Below are 19,298 nucleotides of genomic sequence, written 5' to 3'. Positions count from 1 at the left end.
TGCATCCTGGGACTCATCTAAAAGACCATCCCTGCATCCTGGGACTCATCTAAAAGACCATCCCTGCATCCTGGGACTCATCTAATAGACCATCCCTGCATCCTGGGACTCATCTAAAAGACCATCCCTGCATCCTGGGACTCATCTAAAAGACCATCCCTGCATCCTGGGACTCATCTAAAAGACCATCCCTGCATCCTGGGACTCAATCTAAAAGACCATCCCTGCATCCTGGGACTCATTCTAAAAGACCATCCCTGCATCCTGGGACTCATTCTAAAAGACCATCCCTGCATCCTGGGACTCATTCTAAAAGACCATCCCTGCATACTGGGACTCATTCTAAAAGACCATCCCTGCATCCTGGGACTCATTCTAAAAGACCATCCCTGCATCCTGGGACTCATTCTAAAAGACCATCCCTGCATCCTGGGACTCATTCTAAAAGACCATCCCTGCATCCTGGGACTCATTCTAAAAGACCATCCCTGCATCCTGGGACTCATTCTAAAAGACCATCCCTGCATCCTGGGACTCATTCTAAAAGACCATCCCTGCATCCTGGGACTCATTCTAAAAGACCATCCCTGCATCCTGGGACTCATTCTAAAAGACCATCCCTGCATCCTGGGACTCATTCTAAAAGACCATCCCTGCATCCTGGGACTCATTCTAAAAGACCATCCCTGCATCCTGGGACTCATCTAAAAGACCATCCCTGCATCCTGGGACTCATCTAAAAGACCATCCCTGCATCCTGGGACTCATCTAAAAGACCATCCCTGCATCCTGGGACTCATCTAAAAGACCATCCCTGCATCCTGGGACTCATCTAAAAGACCATCCCTGCATCCTGGGACTCATCTAAAAGACCATCCCTGCATCCTGGGACTCATCTAAAAGACCATCCCTGCATCCTGGGACTCATCTAAAAGACCATCCCTGCATCCTGGGACTCATCTAAAAGACCATCCCTGCATCCTGGGACTCATCTAAAAGACCATCCCTGCATCCTGGGACTCATCTAAAAGACCATCCCTGCATCCTGGGACTCATCTAAAAGACCATACCTGCATCCTGGGACTCATCTAAAAGACCATCCCTGCATCCTGGGACTCATCTAAAAGACCATCCCTGCATCCTGGGACTCATCTAAAAGACCATCCCTGCATCCTGGGACTCATCTAAAAGACCATACCTGCATCCTGGGACTCATCTAAAAGACCATACCTGCATCCTGGGACTCATCTAAAAGACCATCCCTGCATCCTGGGACTCATCTAAAAGACCATCCCTGCATCCTGGGACTCATTCTAAAAGACCATCCCTGCATCCTGGGACTCATCTAAAAGACCATACCTGCATCCTGGGACTCATCTAAAAGACCATCCCTGCATCCTGGGACTCATCTAAAAGACCATCCCTGCATCCTGGGACTCATCTAAAAGACCATCCCTGCATCCTGGGACTCATTCTAAAAGACCATCCCTGCATCCTGGGACTCATTACATTGGAAACCTATTTACATCACTGTGACATCATGTGACATTATCACGGAAGGAAGTGTGGAGACCCTGATGTCATAGTAAATGCGACTTGGTGTCGCAATTAAGCCCATATATGGAGATCCCTGATGGCATCAATATTGGCCAGCAACTCATCTGACCTCAAATCTCAAACCCTTAGATCTCCATATATGTCAGAACCGGTTCTGACTTTCCATTATGGTGATCCTTCCCCATCCATCCTTCCTCTTTGATGTCTCCCTTTTGACGGATACCTGTCCATTGTTCAAACTTCAAACTCTAGACGGGCCTGCCCCAAAGTCATTAGTGCAGCCGCCTTTTGAGAGTTCTCTGTGTGTGTGTGTGCCTGTTGACAGTTCTCAACAGGCCCGAAAAGGAAGGCCTGGCCCTACCTGGGCCCTCATCAGACCCTCTACACTCAAGAGAATGTCCCCGCTACCACCCTTAGATCTCCATATACTGTATGGAGCTAAGATGTTCTGACATTCCATATGTTGATCTGACCTCATCAAACCCTGTACACTCAAGACATGCTCCTTATATGGCCAGTACAGAATTAATTCCATGTTGAACGCCTCTGTCATGCCAAAGCGCCAGCGTTTGCCCAGCAGTCTGCCGTCAACGAGGCGGATGCCTCGCCCTCAGGCGTCTTACTGGTAGCTAGCCAGTGAATAGGCTTAGGCTAATGTATGTGTATGTGTGTGTGTGTGTGTGTGTGTGTGTGTGTCATGTGTGTGTGTGTGTGTGTGTGTGTGTGTGTGTGTGTGTGTGTGTGTGTGTGTGTGTGTCATGTGTGTCTGTGACTGTGTGTCTCTGTGTGTGTGTGTGTATGTCTGTCTGTGTGTCTGTCTGTGTGTGTGTGTGCGCAAACATAGTATATGGTTGAATTTATTCTGTTATTGTGTGTGCATACTGCATAGGTGGATGCTTACGTGACGGTATGTGTGTGGGATCGGTGTGAATGTATTTATTATTATTGTGCATCCCCCCCCCCCCCCCCCCCTAACTAAAATGTATCAATATTTTCTTACACCGGGAATTTCTGGCAAAGCAAGAGCTCAACAGGTCAGTGTAATGAAGGACTGTCAACTGATTGAATACTCAGCTGTCAGAGAGTCTAGCCTTGGGGGATTTGGTGTCTCTTCGGGCAAACACCACAGAATCGCAAAGGAAAACAACACATTGCTTTAGCCCCAAGGGCTTGCCTAGAAGTAGAAGGCAAAAAAACAAAACTTCTGTAATCTGTAAACCAGCGGATATGCATGAAAGCGGACACCACCGACCTGGGTGCTAGTTACACAAGCATCAAAAGGCTTCCGGCATGCCAGAAGAATCACTTGTTCATGGCAGGGTAAGGTAAACAACTCTGATGAGCGAGCTATGGGGAGGATCCTGCTTTATAATACAATGATACCTGAACCACATGAACCCTAGCATCTCTATTCTGGAGTCATTTGGCCAAAACAGATGTGAACTTTAGAGTTGTTCCGATACTGATACTGGTATCGGTTACTCAGGCCGATACCACCCTCAAGTACTCGTACTCAGTACTCGGAACCGGCCCCGATACTTTGACCCGAGTACCAAAACATCCAATTGACACTATAGGCTGAACGAATGCAACGGGAGCAAGTCTGACCCAACACTGCAGCAAATCACCAAAAACAGCCGATCTACAAGCATAGATGACAACTGACAAGTGTAGATCGGAGATCCATCTGCATCTAAAAAGGGGGTAAAATAAGTCGTTACTCAACAAAAATAAAGTACTTGTATCGGTACTCGGTATCGGCGAGTACTAAAAATTAAGTACTCGTACTCGGTCTAAAAGAATGGTATCGGGACAGCTCTAGTGAACTTGTGGATTTGCCACCACCAGATCAGTCTCAATCAGTATCTGCCCTAAAAGAAAATCATACCGACCATACAATCCCTAAAAAACGATATGGGTTGGCATTGCCACCGTCAGGCAATCACTTTTTGGGATTGCTTATACTTATGTCTACAAGAGACGTTTCACTTGGGCTTGTTTCAACTCCATTGTGGCCCTGTCGCAGATAGAGGGGAAATTATGTCTCCAGGAAACCAGATGCACATCTGACCTTAACTCATGGTTCCGTGTGCTGCAGTGAACCATGCCAGTTTACTGCACTCCAATGTGTCATCAGGCGAAGCATGCTTTTCCTGCAGTGGGCAGGAAATCCCTGCCTCTTCCTGACATTAATCCTATGCTGCTCGGTCGGGGGGCCGCCAGAGAGCCAGGTGTGCCTGACTGCACTGGGTGCAGCCCAGGTGCTTTATGGGAATGCTTCTTGATTACACTCAACGAGTCCCGCAGAGACATACGAGCTGAGGTAACTGTAGAGTAGAACTAAGAACAGAGCAGGCTTATATATAGTCGGTTCCTGTTCGTGTCTACATGGCATGTATGGCTGAAACATGACTAAAGTGCACAAGAATAGACACTTGCGCACAGTCGTACACACACACACACACACACACACACACACACACACACACACACACACACACACACACACACACACACACACACACACACACACACACACACACACACACACACACACACACACACACACACACACACACACACACACACACACACACACACACACACACACACACACACACACACACACACACACAGATCTATCCCACTGCAAGTGCAAAGGTCAGGTTCAAGCCCTTGCATTATATGGCCCCAAGTCCGACACTGACATGGGGCCAGCTGTAAACACATTTGTGTCATTTCCTCTCACATTACTTAGGCATGCGGTATCACTTTAAGACCACAAATGTAGGGAATGCATCACTCATCCTTTCTCTACAGAGAGGCATTCAGCGGGCTAACTAGAAGAACTTGCAATGGACAACTTACTGCACAGCCAGGCATTCCACATCTGGCAAAAACCAAATAAATGCTGCTGCTAAGTCAGACAAAATGATGTTTGACTTTGTCACTGACTCGTGTGCAGACAGACCATACTCAACATAAAAAAGACACAACAACATTAAGGCTAGACGTATCATAGTCCTCTGTTGGTTTCGCCTTTGTTTACGATACATCGTCTAGCATGGAATCAAATCAAGCCTCAGTCTAAACGGGGCCTTTCAAACGGAAAGCGAGGAACGCACACGTTGTTGCCTGGATCAACGAGAGGTCTGCTCCAGGTCTGGATCAACGAGAGGTCTGCTACAGGTCTGGATCAACGAGAGGTCTGCTCCAGGTCTGCTCAAGAGGGGCGCGACAACGCAAGCGTTAAAAAAAAGCTAAACGGAATCCAGGTCTGGTGAGTCGCGGGGGGCGTGTGCACGAAACGAGCACGTGCTCAACAAATTGACGGGACCACGCTCACGTAAATACGCTTGCGTTGTTGTCGCACCGCGACTGCTCCGCGAAAAAACACAGGTCTCATTGAAAACGAACTATAGGCGCGTTAAATCGATTCACGTTTGAAAGGCCCTCAATGCTGCGTTCTCACTGGTAGCTACAAAGCTCCAGTCTACCATTAATTTCAAATGGAAGACAGCAACGCAAAGATACAAAGATGCTGTGTAGCTTTGTATATTTTGCAGCATAAGGGTTAGGCATTTTGACCATACAATCGGCAACATTTATGAAAACATCTCAAGGATTGTATTTTTGGTTTGGTTCTCTCTGTGTGGTACACTCCAGACTGTGCAAATGGTAAACGGGAAGTATATGGCCCAAAGAGAGGGGTAGGTGTGTTGAATGAGTGTCTAATCACACCTAAAACTTGAATTATCGTGTCTGGAAAGGCCTTTAATTAACAGACAAGAAGGCGTGTCCATGGACAACTTGAAAGCCAACCAAATACCAAGGGACAGCAACTTGCCACAATATTAACTACACGCTAGACTAGAGAGGAGTCGTTCATAAATGCAATCTTTCCAATGGCAAATGTTATGCATATGGAACAGCCCACTGCAAACTGTGGATTCATTCCAACAGAAACCAAGGAGAGATGTGTTGTGTTTGCCAGCTAATGACGGATGGATATGCAGGCCATATAGACATATGTAGAGGAAATCTTGAAAAAAACAAGAGGGTGACCGCACACGCCAATAGCCAGAGTGCCAATATTTTATTAGGACAGCAGGTAAGACAAAAATTTAATCCAACGTTTCGTCGGTTAAGCCTTCATCAGGGAATGGGATATAGACATATGCCCAGGTCTATGTAATGAGCAAAGAACACGGCTTCAGAAAACCCAAATCACAGAATAGTCTTTTTGACACATATCTTTACAAAAGGTCAAAGACAAAATAAAGCAGGCCTCACAGTCCAAATTAATTTGATTTGTATTTAATTTCAAATAAGCCAAATGCTATCCTCCAAACATTTCCATCAATTCGTCACATGGTGGGCTGACTTTCTGGCAGTTAAGTTGCACATAAGTTCCAGCAGGTCCTGGTGGGGGGCAGTGTGAACTTGAATGACTTGTCCCAAAAGAGCGATATCACTGTCTTTCACTCACTCAGTCCCAATAATAACATTGATTAGGAACCATTCCCTCAGTTCACCACAGTGCACAGACCAGCTGTATCCAGGGGCAGGCCACTCTCAACCTAATCGAGAGACAACAGGAGAGCCATAACATTTCCCCTGGACCACAGTTAACTCCAGGGAGGCCAAGACCATTTTACAGATCATAAATAAACACCCCAAAAACCACAGTGCTCAAAAGGGAATAGCGTATTTCACTGCCACTTTCTTCCACAGTAAATTACAAATGGTGGGTGAGTCCATTGGAAGGAGATTTCAAACCACTTCTTGCTGTTGTAGAATTTCTTATATGAGGGGGGAGGGGGGGGGCATACTGTTGAGTTAGAGTTCAACAAGAGGGAATCAACAAGTGGAACTGCGAGAGGGAACCCAAGTAGAATGCTTGAGAATGTTCCACTGCGAGCCTCCTAGGCTGGCTTAATTAGATATTTTGTTGAGTAGAGGACATTCCTCAATCAAAGTGCTTGGGCTCAATGCTAAACCATGAGAAACACGTTTCCCCTCTCCGATCCATCACTGTCATAACAATGACAGACTCCAAGCCCGTAGATACACAGACAAAGAATAACATCCGGACTACAAGTATTTTGGTATGATTTCAGCAATCCATTACAATAGATGGACCTATAACAAGACAGGGACAATCCATTACAATAGATGGACCTATAACAAGACAGGGACAATCCATTACAATAGATGGACCTATAACAAGACAGGGAAAGAACCGAGTGGTGAACGTGGTTCCAAAATAGTTCTGGGTTAACCATTGATATCCTAACTCTTACTGTGTGTGCATCTTCCCCACACATGATGATGATAACCAATGTCTTTCCTCATGGACAGCCCTGGTATTCCCCAGGCCAGGCCAGGGCTCCCCCCTTATCATCAATCATCTAAACTAAATTAGATTCTAATTACTACCTCAGTCCATGAAGTAAATATAAAGCTTCTGAGGGACACCGTTTGGTCATAAGTTTGTTTTCCCTCGCCCATCACCCATCTGACAGACTGACAACTGTACCAATAATATCCCCATGTGGGACCACGTCAATACTGTATGTAACTCAACTGTCTGCATGCATGGGTCATCCTTTCAACTACTACACCATTTTGGAAGAAAGGTACGGATCTCACAACAAAACAATTACAATGTTAGCATTTTAGCAGACGTAAGAGCGTCTGCTAAAATGCCAAAATTGTAATTCAGAGCGACAAAACAACTGAAGCCAATATAAAGTGTAGAAGTGGGTAACATTCATGCCCATATTTATGTGCATATACGGGTATGTGTACTATGTAACAACACAATGACCAGTATTAATGGTTGAACTTGTCCACTGTGGTTGCACTGCACACACACTACTGTGAATGTACTTGTCTTGCACAGTCAATGCAATAATGACTGAGAGAGAAACATTGCCAGGATCGATGCAACAGATGTTGGGGTTTAAAATGAAATAGTAGACGAGCGATCTTTGACCGTTGTAATCAACATACCTTACTATGTTGAGACATAATGTGGTTAAGCCTATGGGATATCTATCTCTCTCTAAACAAACACACACACACACACACACAAACACACACACACACACGCTGAGTGACTGATAAATATAGAAGTGATTTTCGCATCTGTTGACAAGTAAAAGTAAAAATAACAGTCAAATAAATCAACTATAGATTCTATCCAAACTAAAAAACTTTCAGTCACATACAATGCAGCTTGCCTGTGTATATTTTACAGACAACGATTAAACTATGCATAGAAAAAAGACAAATTATGAAAAGAACAACATTGAAGTTTAAGTCCAGTGTGGAATGGTGCTGCACTGCTACCATATGCAAGCCACAAAGGAGTAACAACAACACTGTGATTCGTAGAAATCTACCGTCCACGAATAAGTGGATTACTGTTAATTGAGGAACCAGGGTGATATTTAACCACTTGAACCCCCACTAGCACAGCATCCCCAATTCTGTAGTAGAATATATACAAACAGCATATTTATTTATCCATTATATAGAATCTAGGGAATTCAATCAAAGGGGAATTGGCGTAGAGGAGGAAAAAGAGGCACCAACAACAGTGCAACTCTGGTCCATTTTACTCAATATAAAAAGGGTTTTTAAGTGGTTAAAATAGGACTACCGGGGGCCTCCTGTCCTGTGAGAGGTGTGTCTTTTAGTGCAGAGAGTTAGACAGAGCATGACATGACATTATAATGTTGATTTATGGAGAGAGAGAGAGAGTACTCACAAAGTGACTGTTATGTTGGGGAAGGAGTCTGGGGGTAACACCTGATGCAGCTCCATGTTGCTGCACACCACTTTCTTCCCCGCCTCATACGACTTGCAATCGGATGATGCCGCCGAGGAGCCGCCGCTGATACACATGATAAACAGCAACTGCAACAACACATCCACCCTCATTTTCTCTTTTCACACAGGTCCACAAATCCACCGCAGCATTTGGCAAAAAGAAAAGGGAATATAGCGTATTAAAGTGGGAAGGTGGATGTTGAAAAAGGGCAGGCTCCGCTGCGTTGAGCACGTTTAAAATAAAAGAAATCCAGACTCAAAGAAGGATCCATTTGGAACTGGAGACGAAAAATACTATGTTTTTCCATGTTGGGGAACAGCTTGGCTTGGTTCAAAATGAACCTTTATTCCTTCTTCGACCCCCACGTACGTTTTCCCCCTTTCTGTCGGTTTATTCGGCGGTAGGTAGGTAAGGTAGGCATCAATCCAGCATGTGTATTCCTTTGTTTGGCCAAACCACCCAGAGATAGAACTACGTTTATAAATCCATGCTTCTTCTTCTTCTTGTCCTCGTTTAGCTCCTGTGATTTTCCCCCCTTTCTGGAACTCACAAACAAACGTGTCCGCCGGTGGTCGTGGTGGTTGTTAAGAAAGAAGTTCTCCTTTCTTTAGGTTGGTTCAGTTGTAGGTAGGACTGCTTTCTTTCTTTGTTTGGATCCGAGTGGAGTGAGAGGGGAATGTTGTCTGTTCGAGAGAGAGGACACACAGACAGCTGCGGTCGGTCGGTCACATCCCTCCAATCCCAGCAACAACAAAACTTCAGGAAATCTGATCGAAATCTTATTTTACTACTACTTTCCCACGGATGTTTCCAGGAGGATCCCCGTCTGTCGTCGTGTATTTTTTTTATAAAAAAAATAGAAAAATAAAGTAAACTTTGTTTTTCTTCTCTCTCTGTGTGAAAAGCTCCTGCTGGCTGGTTGTGGTTGGTTTTACTGTTGTTTTTTAGTACAAGACGGGAGTAAATTATTTCACTGTGATAAACACGAGTGAGGAATGGATAGAGGAGGTGGAGCAAATAAATATCTGGTAAAAAAAAAATGGGGAGGGTGGGGGGTTCAGCTATAGAGCTAGTCGTTTATTCTTTCAATCCGTCTCTTTTTTTTCTCTCTCTCCATTGAGAGAACTGCTGCTCCACTCACACACTCACTACTCCAGTGTCCAGTCACACACACACAGTCCTACACACACACACACACACTAGAGACCTGCCCCGAGCTGAGAGCTCCATGTTGCATTTACACCCGTGACGTCACCGCCACCTCTTGGCTAAAAATAATAACAGATCTATAAGCTATCGACGCGCCCAGTGCAACGCGTTGTTGAGCTTGTAGATCTGTCCTTTTTTTTGCCAAGACACTCCTAGCCGGTTCTCAATGGAGTTCATTTATATCATTGGCTTTATACATTTTTTCACAAGATAAAAAAGTAACGGACGTATAACGTAAAAATAATAAAATATATAATATTCTAGCATACAACTTGGCGTAAATGTAAAGAGGGGGGAATTACTTTTAACAGGTTCTACAATTATTTGGAAGTTAAGTTTTGAGTTTAATCAGCGGAATCGTTTGATTGATTGATTGATTTATTAACAGTTTGCAGAATTACAGTACATTTCAAGTACAACTCAATACAAAAAAACTGTTAACTGTGAGTGGACGACACCATAAAGCATTACACTTGTTTACAACAGGGCCCACCATTTTCAATTCATCAAAACATTTAGAGACGTACGAATATATACAACTATATAGTCAAATAGTCGTAATCAGTACGAAATCACCCACTGTGTACAATTATAGCTCCAAAGAAAGGCTGGGACAGTTCAGGTCTCTTTATCTGTGCTTTGCTGTAGCCTGTGGGCTGCAGGATGTCTGCACTCAGTGCAGTGCAAACAACAAAGAAGCCCCTTCTCTCTCTCCCCTCGAACAAGTTGAGACTAGCCATGATGATAGAACAGGAAGAAAAAGGAGAATCATATCATATGGGCACTACTAGGCAAGGCAGGAGGAAAACAATGTACTTTTTGTGTTACATGATGCTCTGTCTGGGTATAATATGTGCTGCAAAGTAGAGCGTTGGTTGGCCACAGGGCAGCTGCTCATATCTGTGCATTTGTTATGATCAGATTGGCTCGGTTGAATCAGTTAATTTTAATACACACAGCACTGGAGCATTGATTGATTGATTGAAGTATTTATTTACTAACAGTTTGCAGAATTACAGTACATTTCAAGCACAACTCTTCTGCGGCGGGTGCTTTCAGGCCACGACGATATGGAGCTTTTAAAGTTTGTTTTTCGGGTAGTGAATTTGATGTCAAATGAAAGCACTTCGAGCCAGTCCGTAAAACAAAACATGTCCCCTGGCCTGAACCCTCAAAGAAAGAAAAACAAATAACAGTATTCTGTGGTTTGTTTGGACCATCATTAGGTTTTATTTTTTATAAAGTTTCCATAAACTTGACAGGATTGAAACCGCACCTCCCCCTCCCCCTCTCTCTCTCTCTCTCTCTCTCTCTCTCTCTCTCTCTCTCTCTCTCTCTCTCTCTCTCTCTCTCTCTCTCTCTCTCTCTCTCTCTCTCTCTCTCTCTCTCTCTCTCTCTCTCTCTCTCTCGTGTACTGTACATCTTTATTGACAATAAACACAAGAAATCAGTAAATAATAGCCGACTTCCGTGAACACCTCGCGCTCCACGTGACGTCATAACGCACAAGTCTACTACTACACTGTTCAGAACAGAATCGAGACCGCGAGAGCGTGTGGTCTGGTTTGTTCTGTTGTAGAGGCGAGGAAACCTGCGGACGGAGCATCGAGGCAGAAAGTCTGGAAAACCAAAAACTTGTCACTGTACAAAAGCGTTGGCTACTTGTTTGATTTAGCTTATAAACACACACAGACATGTTCCCATGTGACTTCGCATGGGGAGCGGCAACAGCAGCGTATCAGATAGAAGGTAGGCTATATGACTATTAAAGCAACCATGAATCCTCCAGGCAAATACCGTTAGTTCCAACACACATACAGCTTTTTTGATGAATTGAACAAGGTGGACACTCTTGTAAACAAGTGTACTGCTTTATTGGGTCGTCCACTCACAGTTAACAGTCTTTGTATTGAGTTGTGCTTGAAATGTACTGTAATTCTGCAAACTGTTAATACATATTTCAATCAATCAATCAATCAGCTAATACATACACGTGTATTAACTGTATTTGTATTAAACTGTATCCGTACAGACAGGCCTTTACATGTAAAACCCCATACCGTTTAAATTATATTTGCAAATACCAAAGTTATTATATATTTTTGTGTGTGTCTGTGTACGTGTTTAGGTGGCTGGGACTCTGACAACAAAGGTCCAAGTATATGGGACACGTTTTGCCACCAGGATAAAGGCAGCAGAGTGTCTGGAGGGCAGAATGCAGATGTGACCTGCAGCAGCTATGTGATGTGGGAGAAAGACCTGCAGTGTATCCAACAGCTTGGACTGACCCACTATCGCATGTCTCTCTCTTGGGCCCGCTTGCTCCCCGATGGGACCACCAAGAATGTCAACCAAAAAGGTATTCCATTCCATACTAAGGCCTCACTCACACGGTCGCAACAGATTGCTGTATGCTTGTTGTATACAAAGGGTGTGACACAGCTTGCCCCAATGCATTTCCAATGGGAGTGACATGGTTTGACACAACATTTGTGTTGTATGAGGGGGAGGGGCGCAGTCGAAACACAGCCGAAAGCCATACAACAGCTTGTAGTCCAAAATGTGGACTACAAACCATGTGACTTCCATTGGAAATGAATTGGGGCGGCCATGACACTCACAACATTCATACAACAAGCATGCATCAATGTTTTAAAGGTCTGAGTGAGGCCTAAGGCTGAGCTCACACCTTTAATGCAATTCTCGTGCTCGTTGGATGCATGTTGTGTTGTGTCATGGCCGCCCAATGCATTGCCAATGGAGGTCACATGGTTTCACACAACATTGTGTTGTGTGAGGGGGAGGGGCGCAGTCGTGCGCCCCTCCCCCTCACACAACACAATGTTGGGTCAAACCATGTGACCTCCATTGGAAATGCATTGGGCACAGAGAATTGCATGAAAGGTGTGAGCTCAGCCTAAATAGGCTGAGCTCACACCTTTCATGCAATTCTCTGTGCTCGTTGGGTGTTGTGTCATGGCCGCCCAGCGGCCCAATGCATTTCCAATGGAGGTCACATGGTTTGACCCAACATTGTGTTGTGTGAGGGGGAGGGGCGGACGACTGCGCCCCTCCCCCTCACACAACACAATGTTGGGTCAAACCATGTGACCTCCATTGGAAATACATTGGGCGGCCATGACACTACCCAACGAGCATCCAACGAGCATCCAACGAGCAGAGAATTGCATGAAAGGTGTGAGCTCAGCCTATGTTCTACCAGTCTCATATGAGCAGTGGTGGAAAGTAACTAAGTACTTTTACTTAAGTACTGTACTTAAGTACAATTTTGAGGTATTTGTACTTTACTTGAGTATTTCCAATTTCCAGTACTTTCACTTCTACTCCACTAAATCTCAGAGCCAAAATTTGTACTTTTACTTCACTACAATTCTTTGAAAACTTTAGTTACTAGTTACGTTGGAGATTTTAATTTTGATTAGAAAACAATACATTAACCACTTAAACCCTATACATTTCGGCCATTTGAAAATAGCCGATCTACAAGCTCACAATGCGTCGCAACACGACGCATTGAGAGCTTGTAGATCTGCTATTTTCAATAGATTTTGTACACATTTTGACGTGAAATGGGACATTCTGCAATATGAGTACTTTTACTTTTAGTACTTAAGTACATTTTGATGCCGATACTTTTGTACTTTTACTCAAGTACATTTTCAATTCCGTACTTTTACTTGTAACGAAGTACTTCTAAATTGCAGTATTGGTACTTTTACTCAAGTAAAACAATGGAGTACTTTTTCCACCACTGCCTATATGAGAGCTACCGTACGTCTAAAACTATAGCCTGTGTGGTAGAGATTTCTGCATCACTAGTTCTAAGCAATGAAAAAGGCTGGGTGGTCCCAGAATATATTAATTACCTTGTTATACTATCTATGACTATCTTGTTTTATCTGTCCAACAGGTGTACAATACTACAACAAGGTCATTAACGATCTGCTGCTCCGTAAAGTGTCACCCATGGTCACACTTTACCACTTTGACTTGCCTCAAGCTCTCCAGGAGCAGGGAGGCTGGAAGTCGTCCAACATGGCAACCCTTTTCGACAGCTATGCCCGGTTCTGCTTCCAGACGTTCGGGGACCGCGTGAAGCTGTGGATCACCATCAACGAGCCGTACGTGTGTGCCAAACTGGGGCACGAGGACGGCGTCCACGCACCAGGTGTCAAAGAACCGGGCACCGCTGCTTACCTGGTGGGTCACAACATGCTGCGTGGCCACGCCATGGCCTGGCACAGCTACGATACCCTCTACAGGTCCAAGCAGAAAGGTGCAGTGTCAATAGCAATCAACAGTGACTGGGCTGAACCGTTAGACCCGTCCGACGCTGAAGACGTCACCGCGACCAAGCGGTATCTTGCATTCACGCTCGGGTGGTTCGCTTGGCCGGTGTTCGTCACTGGAGATTATCCAGAAATAATGAGGGCAGCCGTCGATGCTCAAAGCAAGAAGCTGGGATACGGCGGTGATCGCTGTAGACTGCCCACGTTCTCCCAGGACGAACCTGCCATTCTTGGCTCGGCCGATTTCTTTGCGTTGAACTACTACACGTCTCGCAAAGTGAAGCCGAGAAGAGGGAGTGGACAGATGTTGTGTGTAAAGAGCGATCAGGACGCGGAGGACGTGATGGATCCATCCTGGCCCGTGTGCGGGGTGTCCTGGCTTGCAGTAGTACCACATGGCTTGAGGAAACTTCTCTGCTATGTCAAGGTATTACTTGGATGGACGCCGTGAAGCTCCCATAACATTGTATATACAGATTTTAGCAGGCAATCCGAAAAGCACAAACAAAGCAGACATTTGCACAAATGAGGGGAGCAGGGCTACCTCAAGTGACACTAAAGGCTAAGGAGAATAGATACATTTTAAGCAGAGATTTAAACAAGACTAACAAGACTGTTAGCTGTAGTACCAAATGAGAGAGCTGTGTGGGTAACCATATTATTATTATTGGGTAACCATTATCTTAAACCTCCCCCAGAAACATGATAAATCATTGTTGTCACATTGAAGTAAAGGAGTTTGGCTGATAACTAAACTATTTGTGAACGACGAATTTCCTGCTGTTGTGACTAAAAGGCTTATAAATGCAGCTATGGTTCTCTGTGTAGACCTTGCCGTCTCTCACTAGTTTGATTGACAGTATCTTCTGCCCTGTCGCTTTCCAGGAAACTTTCAACAATCCAGAAGTCTACATTACAGAGAATGGGTTTGCCCAGACCGGCCCGTTGCAAATGGAGGACAGCGAGCGTTGCAGATTCTATCAAGACACCATCAATGAAGTGGCTAACGGTAAATGCTGGTGTGTGTGTGTGTGTGTGCGCGCGTGCGTGCATGCGTGCGTGTATATACATACATACATACATACAGGTATATATATCTCGCGAGACATGGCCAAAGCATTTGCGGGGGTCCCCAGCCAAAAAAGTTGAGAACCCCTGCAATAAAGGACCACTTCACCCATCTTCAACCTATCTTCATATAATTGATCCTCACTAATGCTCATTATTATAAGATAGCACCATTACTGTCTACACAGACAGGCTTTCAAACTTTGTGTACGATCCTCTAATTGTTTCTCTAAATGTTTCCCTCTACACCAAAATCACAACATGTCCGATGTCGCAACAATGTGACACGTTGTGCTCATGTGTAGATCTAACCCTGGGCCTAGTCTAACCCGCCACAGAACAGAACAGAACAGGGACATGAAGTGGTTAATCCCATGGGCCATGGGTGAAGGAGATGGTCATCTCAACCAGCACACAATAGAAGGATTGTTGACCATGTGCAGTTTATTGAACATCCATTTTATGGAGACTTGCAGGACAGAGTGAGCACCTTTAGTCGTAGGCTCACCTTCCCTCCGAGAACGAACACACAGCGGTATAGAGCGTCGCAGTCCCGCCCCCTCGAGAGACCCAGAAAAGAAATCCCCGTTCATTTTCCTCATAGACTTTTCAAAAAGTATTTATTTAAAGACCTTTTAAGCCTCGTATAAAGCCAACTCTTGTCGTGACAAATCATGACAACAAACACAATTTCTTTGGGCCGAACAAATAATTAGAAAGAAGAAGAAAACGGCAGGTACGGCAGAACACCTTTTGTTGTTTTTCTCCTTTGTAATTATCTGTTCGGCCCAAAATGTTTGTTGGCTTTTTCCGTGGCGTAATCGTCTTTAAATAAATACTTTTTGAAATGTCTATGGGAAAAATGAATGAGGAATCCACTTCTGGTCCTAGCGTAGTCATGAAAGGGGGCGGGACTGCAACGCTCTATATAGACTCTCCTTCCTGCCAACCGCCATCAGACTATACAATGCTTAAGAAATGTCCCCCCAATGCTTATGTCTGTGGTCCATGGTCTTGTCGTGATTATGTCCGTTATGTGTTTTCTGTCTGTCTGTCTGGTGGATTACTGTTTGTTTATTTTTACATTTCTACATTATGCTGCTGCAACAAATCAATTTCACTGCGGGGGATAATAAAGTACATCTCATCTCATCTCAGTCAGTTAAAATGGAACATTACATTAACTCTTGGTCACATGATGTATCTTTGTTCTTCTCTGCACTGCTCAGCTATTGGAAAGGATGGAGTCAACGTTCGAGGATACTTCGCCTGGTCACTCATGGACAACTTTGAGTGGGCTGACGGCTTCAGCACTCGGTTTGGACTGTTCCACGTGGACTTTTCTGACCCTGAACGAACCCGTTCCATATATCGATCTGGACGGGAGTACGCACAGATCATCTCCAAATACAGATCTCAGACCAGTAGCTAATGGCTGGCACTAAAAATGTTAGTGTATAAATAATAAATAACACATTTACACATAGAGCCAGATATATAACAAAAAACATCATACCCCTCACTCAGGCGACCCAGCCGGGGTGATCAAGTCCCGACTTACGTCCCAGTAGCTACCCTCAATCAGTCCCACTAGGGCAAAACCAGGGCCACACAATCCGTTGGAACTACTCCAGAACTACTCTGCCAGGGCTGGGAGGTACACTTCTGGCGCATGGAAGGACTAGGCTCTGTGGGTTGTCTCCTGTCCGGGCCCCTCCTACTTCTCACCAGGTCCACTCCTGCTCTCACCAGGCCCAGGACCTGTGCGTTGCACCAGACTCCCAGCACCAGACACTTCATTCAGGAGTGGTGGGCAATGGTTCCGCAGACTCCACATTATGAGTCACTATAAATAGAACAATACATATACAATACATTATTAGAATGATTCACTAGCCTAACACAGCTCAACAAACCAAATGTCAGTTCCTTGTAAATCCCTATCTTTAAAGCCCTACCATTTGTTACCATTTTGTTAGACAATTCTGCTTCACTTCAGGAAAAAGCTTAGTCGGTTGCTTTTTGCACGAAAACGTCTGACTTTGGCAGGGGAGGTATCGAAGGACGAAGCCAAACGGTGTTAAGTTTATTCAACAGAATGGAAATTAGCGTTCCATCCTGCCCAATTCCCAGTCAATCTGTACATGAGGGTTATGGGGAGAATTCCCTACACAGTGGGCCACGCCAGCTGTAAGCCTTCCAGACCAAGTCACTTGGCTTCTGCTGCCAACAGGGTGGGTGGAGGCTAAGTAGAAGGAGTAGTATGTGTGTGACACACACACACACACACACACACACACACACACACACACACACACACACACACACACACACACACACACACACACACACACACACACACACACACACACACACACACACACACACACACACACACACACACACACACACACACACACACACACACACACACACTTCAGTACAGTGGTTCTCTAACTTTTTTCATGTCAAGGACCCCCACGTTGATATTTTTCGCCACAGACCCTGGAATCTGGTTCTGGATCAAAAAACATTCAATGAATGCACAATGTCTGCAGACTCTGGGAGTCCCACATACATACACACTCGTTAGGCGTAGAGTTATGTTCTCTCAATAATAATCAAACCATAATGCATAGAAATGTAAAAGAAACCAGACAGAAAGTAGAGGCCCTGTCCCATGCATGATGTAGGCTACTTATCCCATTTAGGTCTGACGTCGACATTTTTAAAAATGTCTTCTAAATCCTGACAGTTTTCTAAAATACCTCATGTTTCTATGTCAGCGGTGCTCAATATTTCATGTAATTGGCCGTCGACCCCAACTGAAAATATGTTGTTCCAGGGACCTCCCCCAGAAGCAAAGATTCGAGTTAAAAAAACGTTTGCTCTGAAAGAATATATATTCAAAGATTTGCACTACATTTCTCAAAAATAGCAGACCTACAAGCTCGTAGCGCGGCACTCGGTGCCGCGCTATGAGCTTGTAGATCTGCTATTTTTCAATAGCTAAAGTATAACATAATGCTTAAAACACCAAAAGGGGGTTTCCGCCCAAAATGGATTAAACATAATACAAGAAGCGTGTGAAGAGGGGGGGTCATTTTAAGATCTGGGGAAATCAATTCTGCCGTGTTTCTGTTTGTGAGTGATTTTCAGAGAAGAACGGCAGCAGTGATGTCGGGTTTTAATGATGTTCTTTTTCTCTTTGATCAAACTTCACAGCAGTGCAGCGATGGTGTCAAGTAGAGGCTAAGAAAACATTCTATAAAGCCAGTAAAACGGCACAAGAGATGCAAACAATTTCAAATGAACGAAATGATATTTATTGGGCTTGTTGAGTGTATTATTGACAACAACAAAGTTTAGCATCTCGTTCATCATCAGATAGTTGCTGCAGCAGCAGTCATGTCATCAAAGCATGAAATCAATCACAAACACAACAAAGAAACGATACAGTAGATAACAGCCTGCACACACTCACAGATGCCCGATAGATGTTGCAAATTCTAAAATGCAACTTTGTGTCCACTGTCTGTTAGATTCTCTCGCACTGACTGTACTGTAACTCATGTTTAGATTTCACTCATTTTATTTGAGTTTATTTCCATTTTCTATTACTTTTTTTTAATGTCCTTTTATATTACCGGTGTGTCTTTCTTTTGCACTACATATTAACCGATTTAGACCTGAGGACGATTCTACAAATGTCTTCTAAATCATGACAGTTTTCAGAAAAAACTGTTTCTATATCAGTGGTTCTCAGGCTATTTCGTGTCAAGGACCCCCAGAATTATATGGAATTGGCCGCGAACCCCAATGTCAAAATATGTTGTTCCAGGGACTTCCCAGAAGCAAAGATTTGAACAAATGATCTTCGCTGTGAAAGAAGAATACGTTAAAAAATGTGCACGTTTTCACGATTTTTCAAAAATAGCAGATCTACAAATTATCAGTGCTCTGGGTGGCCAGAGATGGTGAAACAGGGGGATGGGACTCGAGACTGTGACTGCTGAATTGTACGAGGTGGTGGGGGGCGTGTGCACTGTGCACATGGGGTGATCACTGCCTGCCTCCTGTGAATCATTTTATTTTTGTTTAATTTCATTTTATTTTGTTATTTTTGTCCACTCGGTGCCACGCTATGAGCTTGTAGATCTGCTAAGTGTTTTTAATTGCCTTGTCTTGTCGAAATGTGCTATACAAGTGAACTTGCCTTGCCTTACCAAAAAGAAGAAAAAGAAAAGCACAATCTTGCTGTGTCATATTTCCATCTCTCAATGTATCTGACCCGACTTTAATGTCAGAAGAAATAC

The 19,298-nt window shown here is 44.3% G+C and overlaps 2 protein-coding genes across 2 annotated transcripts in view; one reads left to right on the top strand and one right to left on the bottom strand.

Moving 5' to 3' along the window:
* Positions 1–9,541, bottom strand: part of adgra3 (adhesion G protein-coupled receptor A3) — a 70,782-nt gene extending 61,241 nt beyond the window's left edge. The window contains exon 1 of the mRNA XM_079491631.1: positions 8,333–9,541. Within this exon, the coding sequence (XP_079347757.1) occupies positions 8,333–8,505 (173 nt within the window). The 5' untranslated portion in view covers positions 8,506–9,541. The remainder of the gene's footprint in view (positions 1–8,332) is intronic.
* A 1,654-nt stretch (positions 9,542–11,195) lies between these two features.
* Positions 11,196–16,707, top strand: gba3 (glucosidase, beta, acid 3). Its single transcript, XM_079491652.1, has 5 exons — positions 11,196–11,353; positions 11,733–11,963; positions 13,536–14,341; positions 14,800–14,923; positions 16,212–16,707. The coding sequence occupies exons 1-5, from the start codon at positions 11,299–11,301 to the stop codon at positions 16,412–16,414; spliced, it is 1,419 nt and encodes a 472-aa protein (XP_079347778.1). The 5' UTR covers positions 11,196–11,298; the 3' UTR covers positions 16,415–16,707.
* Positions 16,708–19,298: the final 2,591 nt, after the last annotated feature.

Source organism: Electrona antarctica (genome assembly GCF_951216825.1).
Source record: "Electrona antarctica genome assembly, chromosome: 21".
In the NCBI taxonomy this organism is placed as follows: Eukaryota; Metazoa; Chordata; class Actinopteri; order Myctophiformes; family Myctophidae; genus Electrona; species Electrona antarctica.
The sequence above is the reverse complement of the archived record's forward strand: the minus strand, read 5'-3'. Positions and strand labels throughout refer to the sequence as shown.

Excerpts from the sequence above, each read along its gene's own strand:
- gba3 (XM_079491652.1), top strand. The coding sequence starts at position 11,299 with ATGTTCCCATGTGACTTCGCATGGGGAGCGGCAACAGCAGCGTATCAG. Across the intron at positions 14,342-14,799 it reads AACTTCTCTGCTATGTCAAG|GAAACTTTCAACAATCCAGA; the intron begins GTATTACTTGGA and ends GTCGCTTTCCAG. Across the intron at positions 14,924-16,211 it reads CATCAATGAAGTGGCTAACG|CTATTGGAAAGGATGGAGTC; the intron begins GTAAATGCTGGT and ends TGCACTGCTCAG.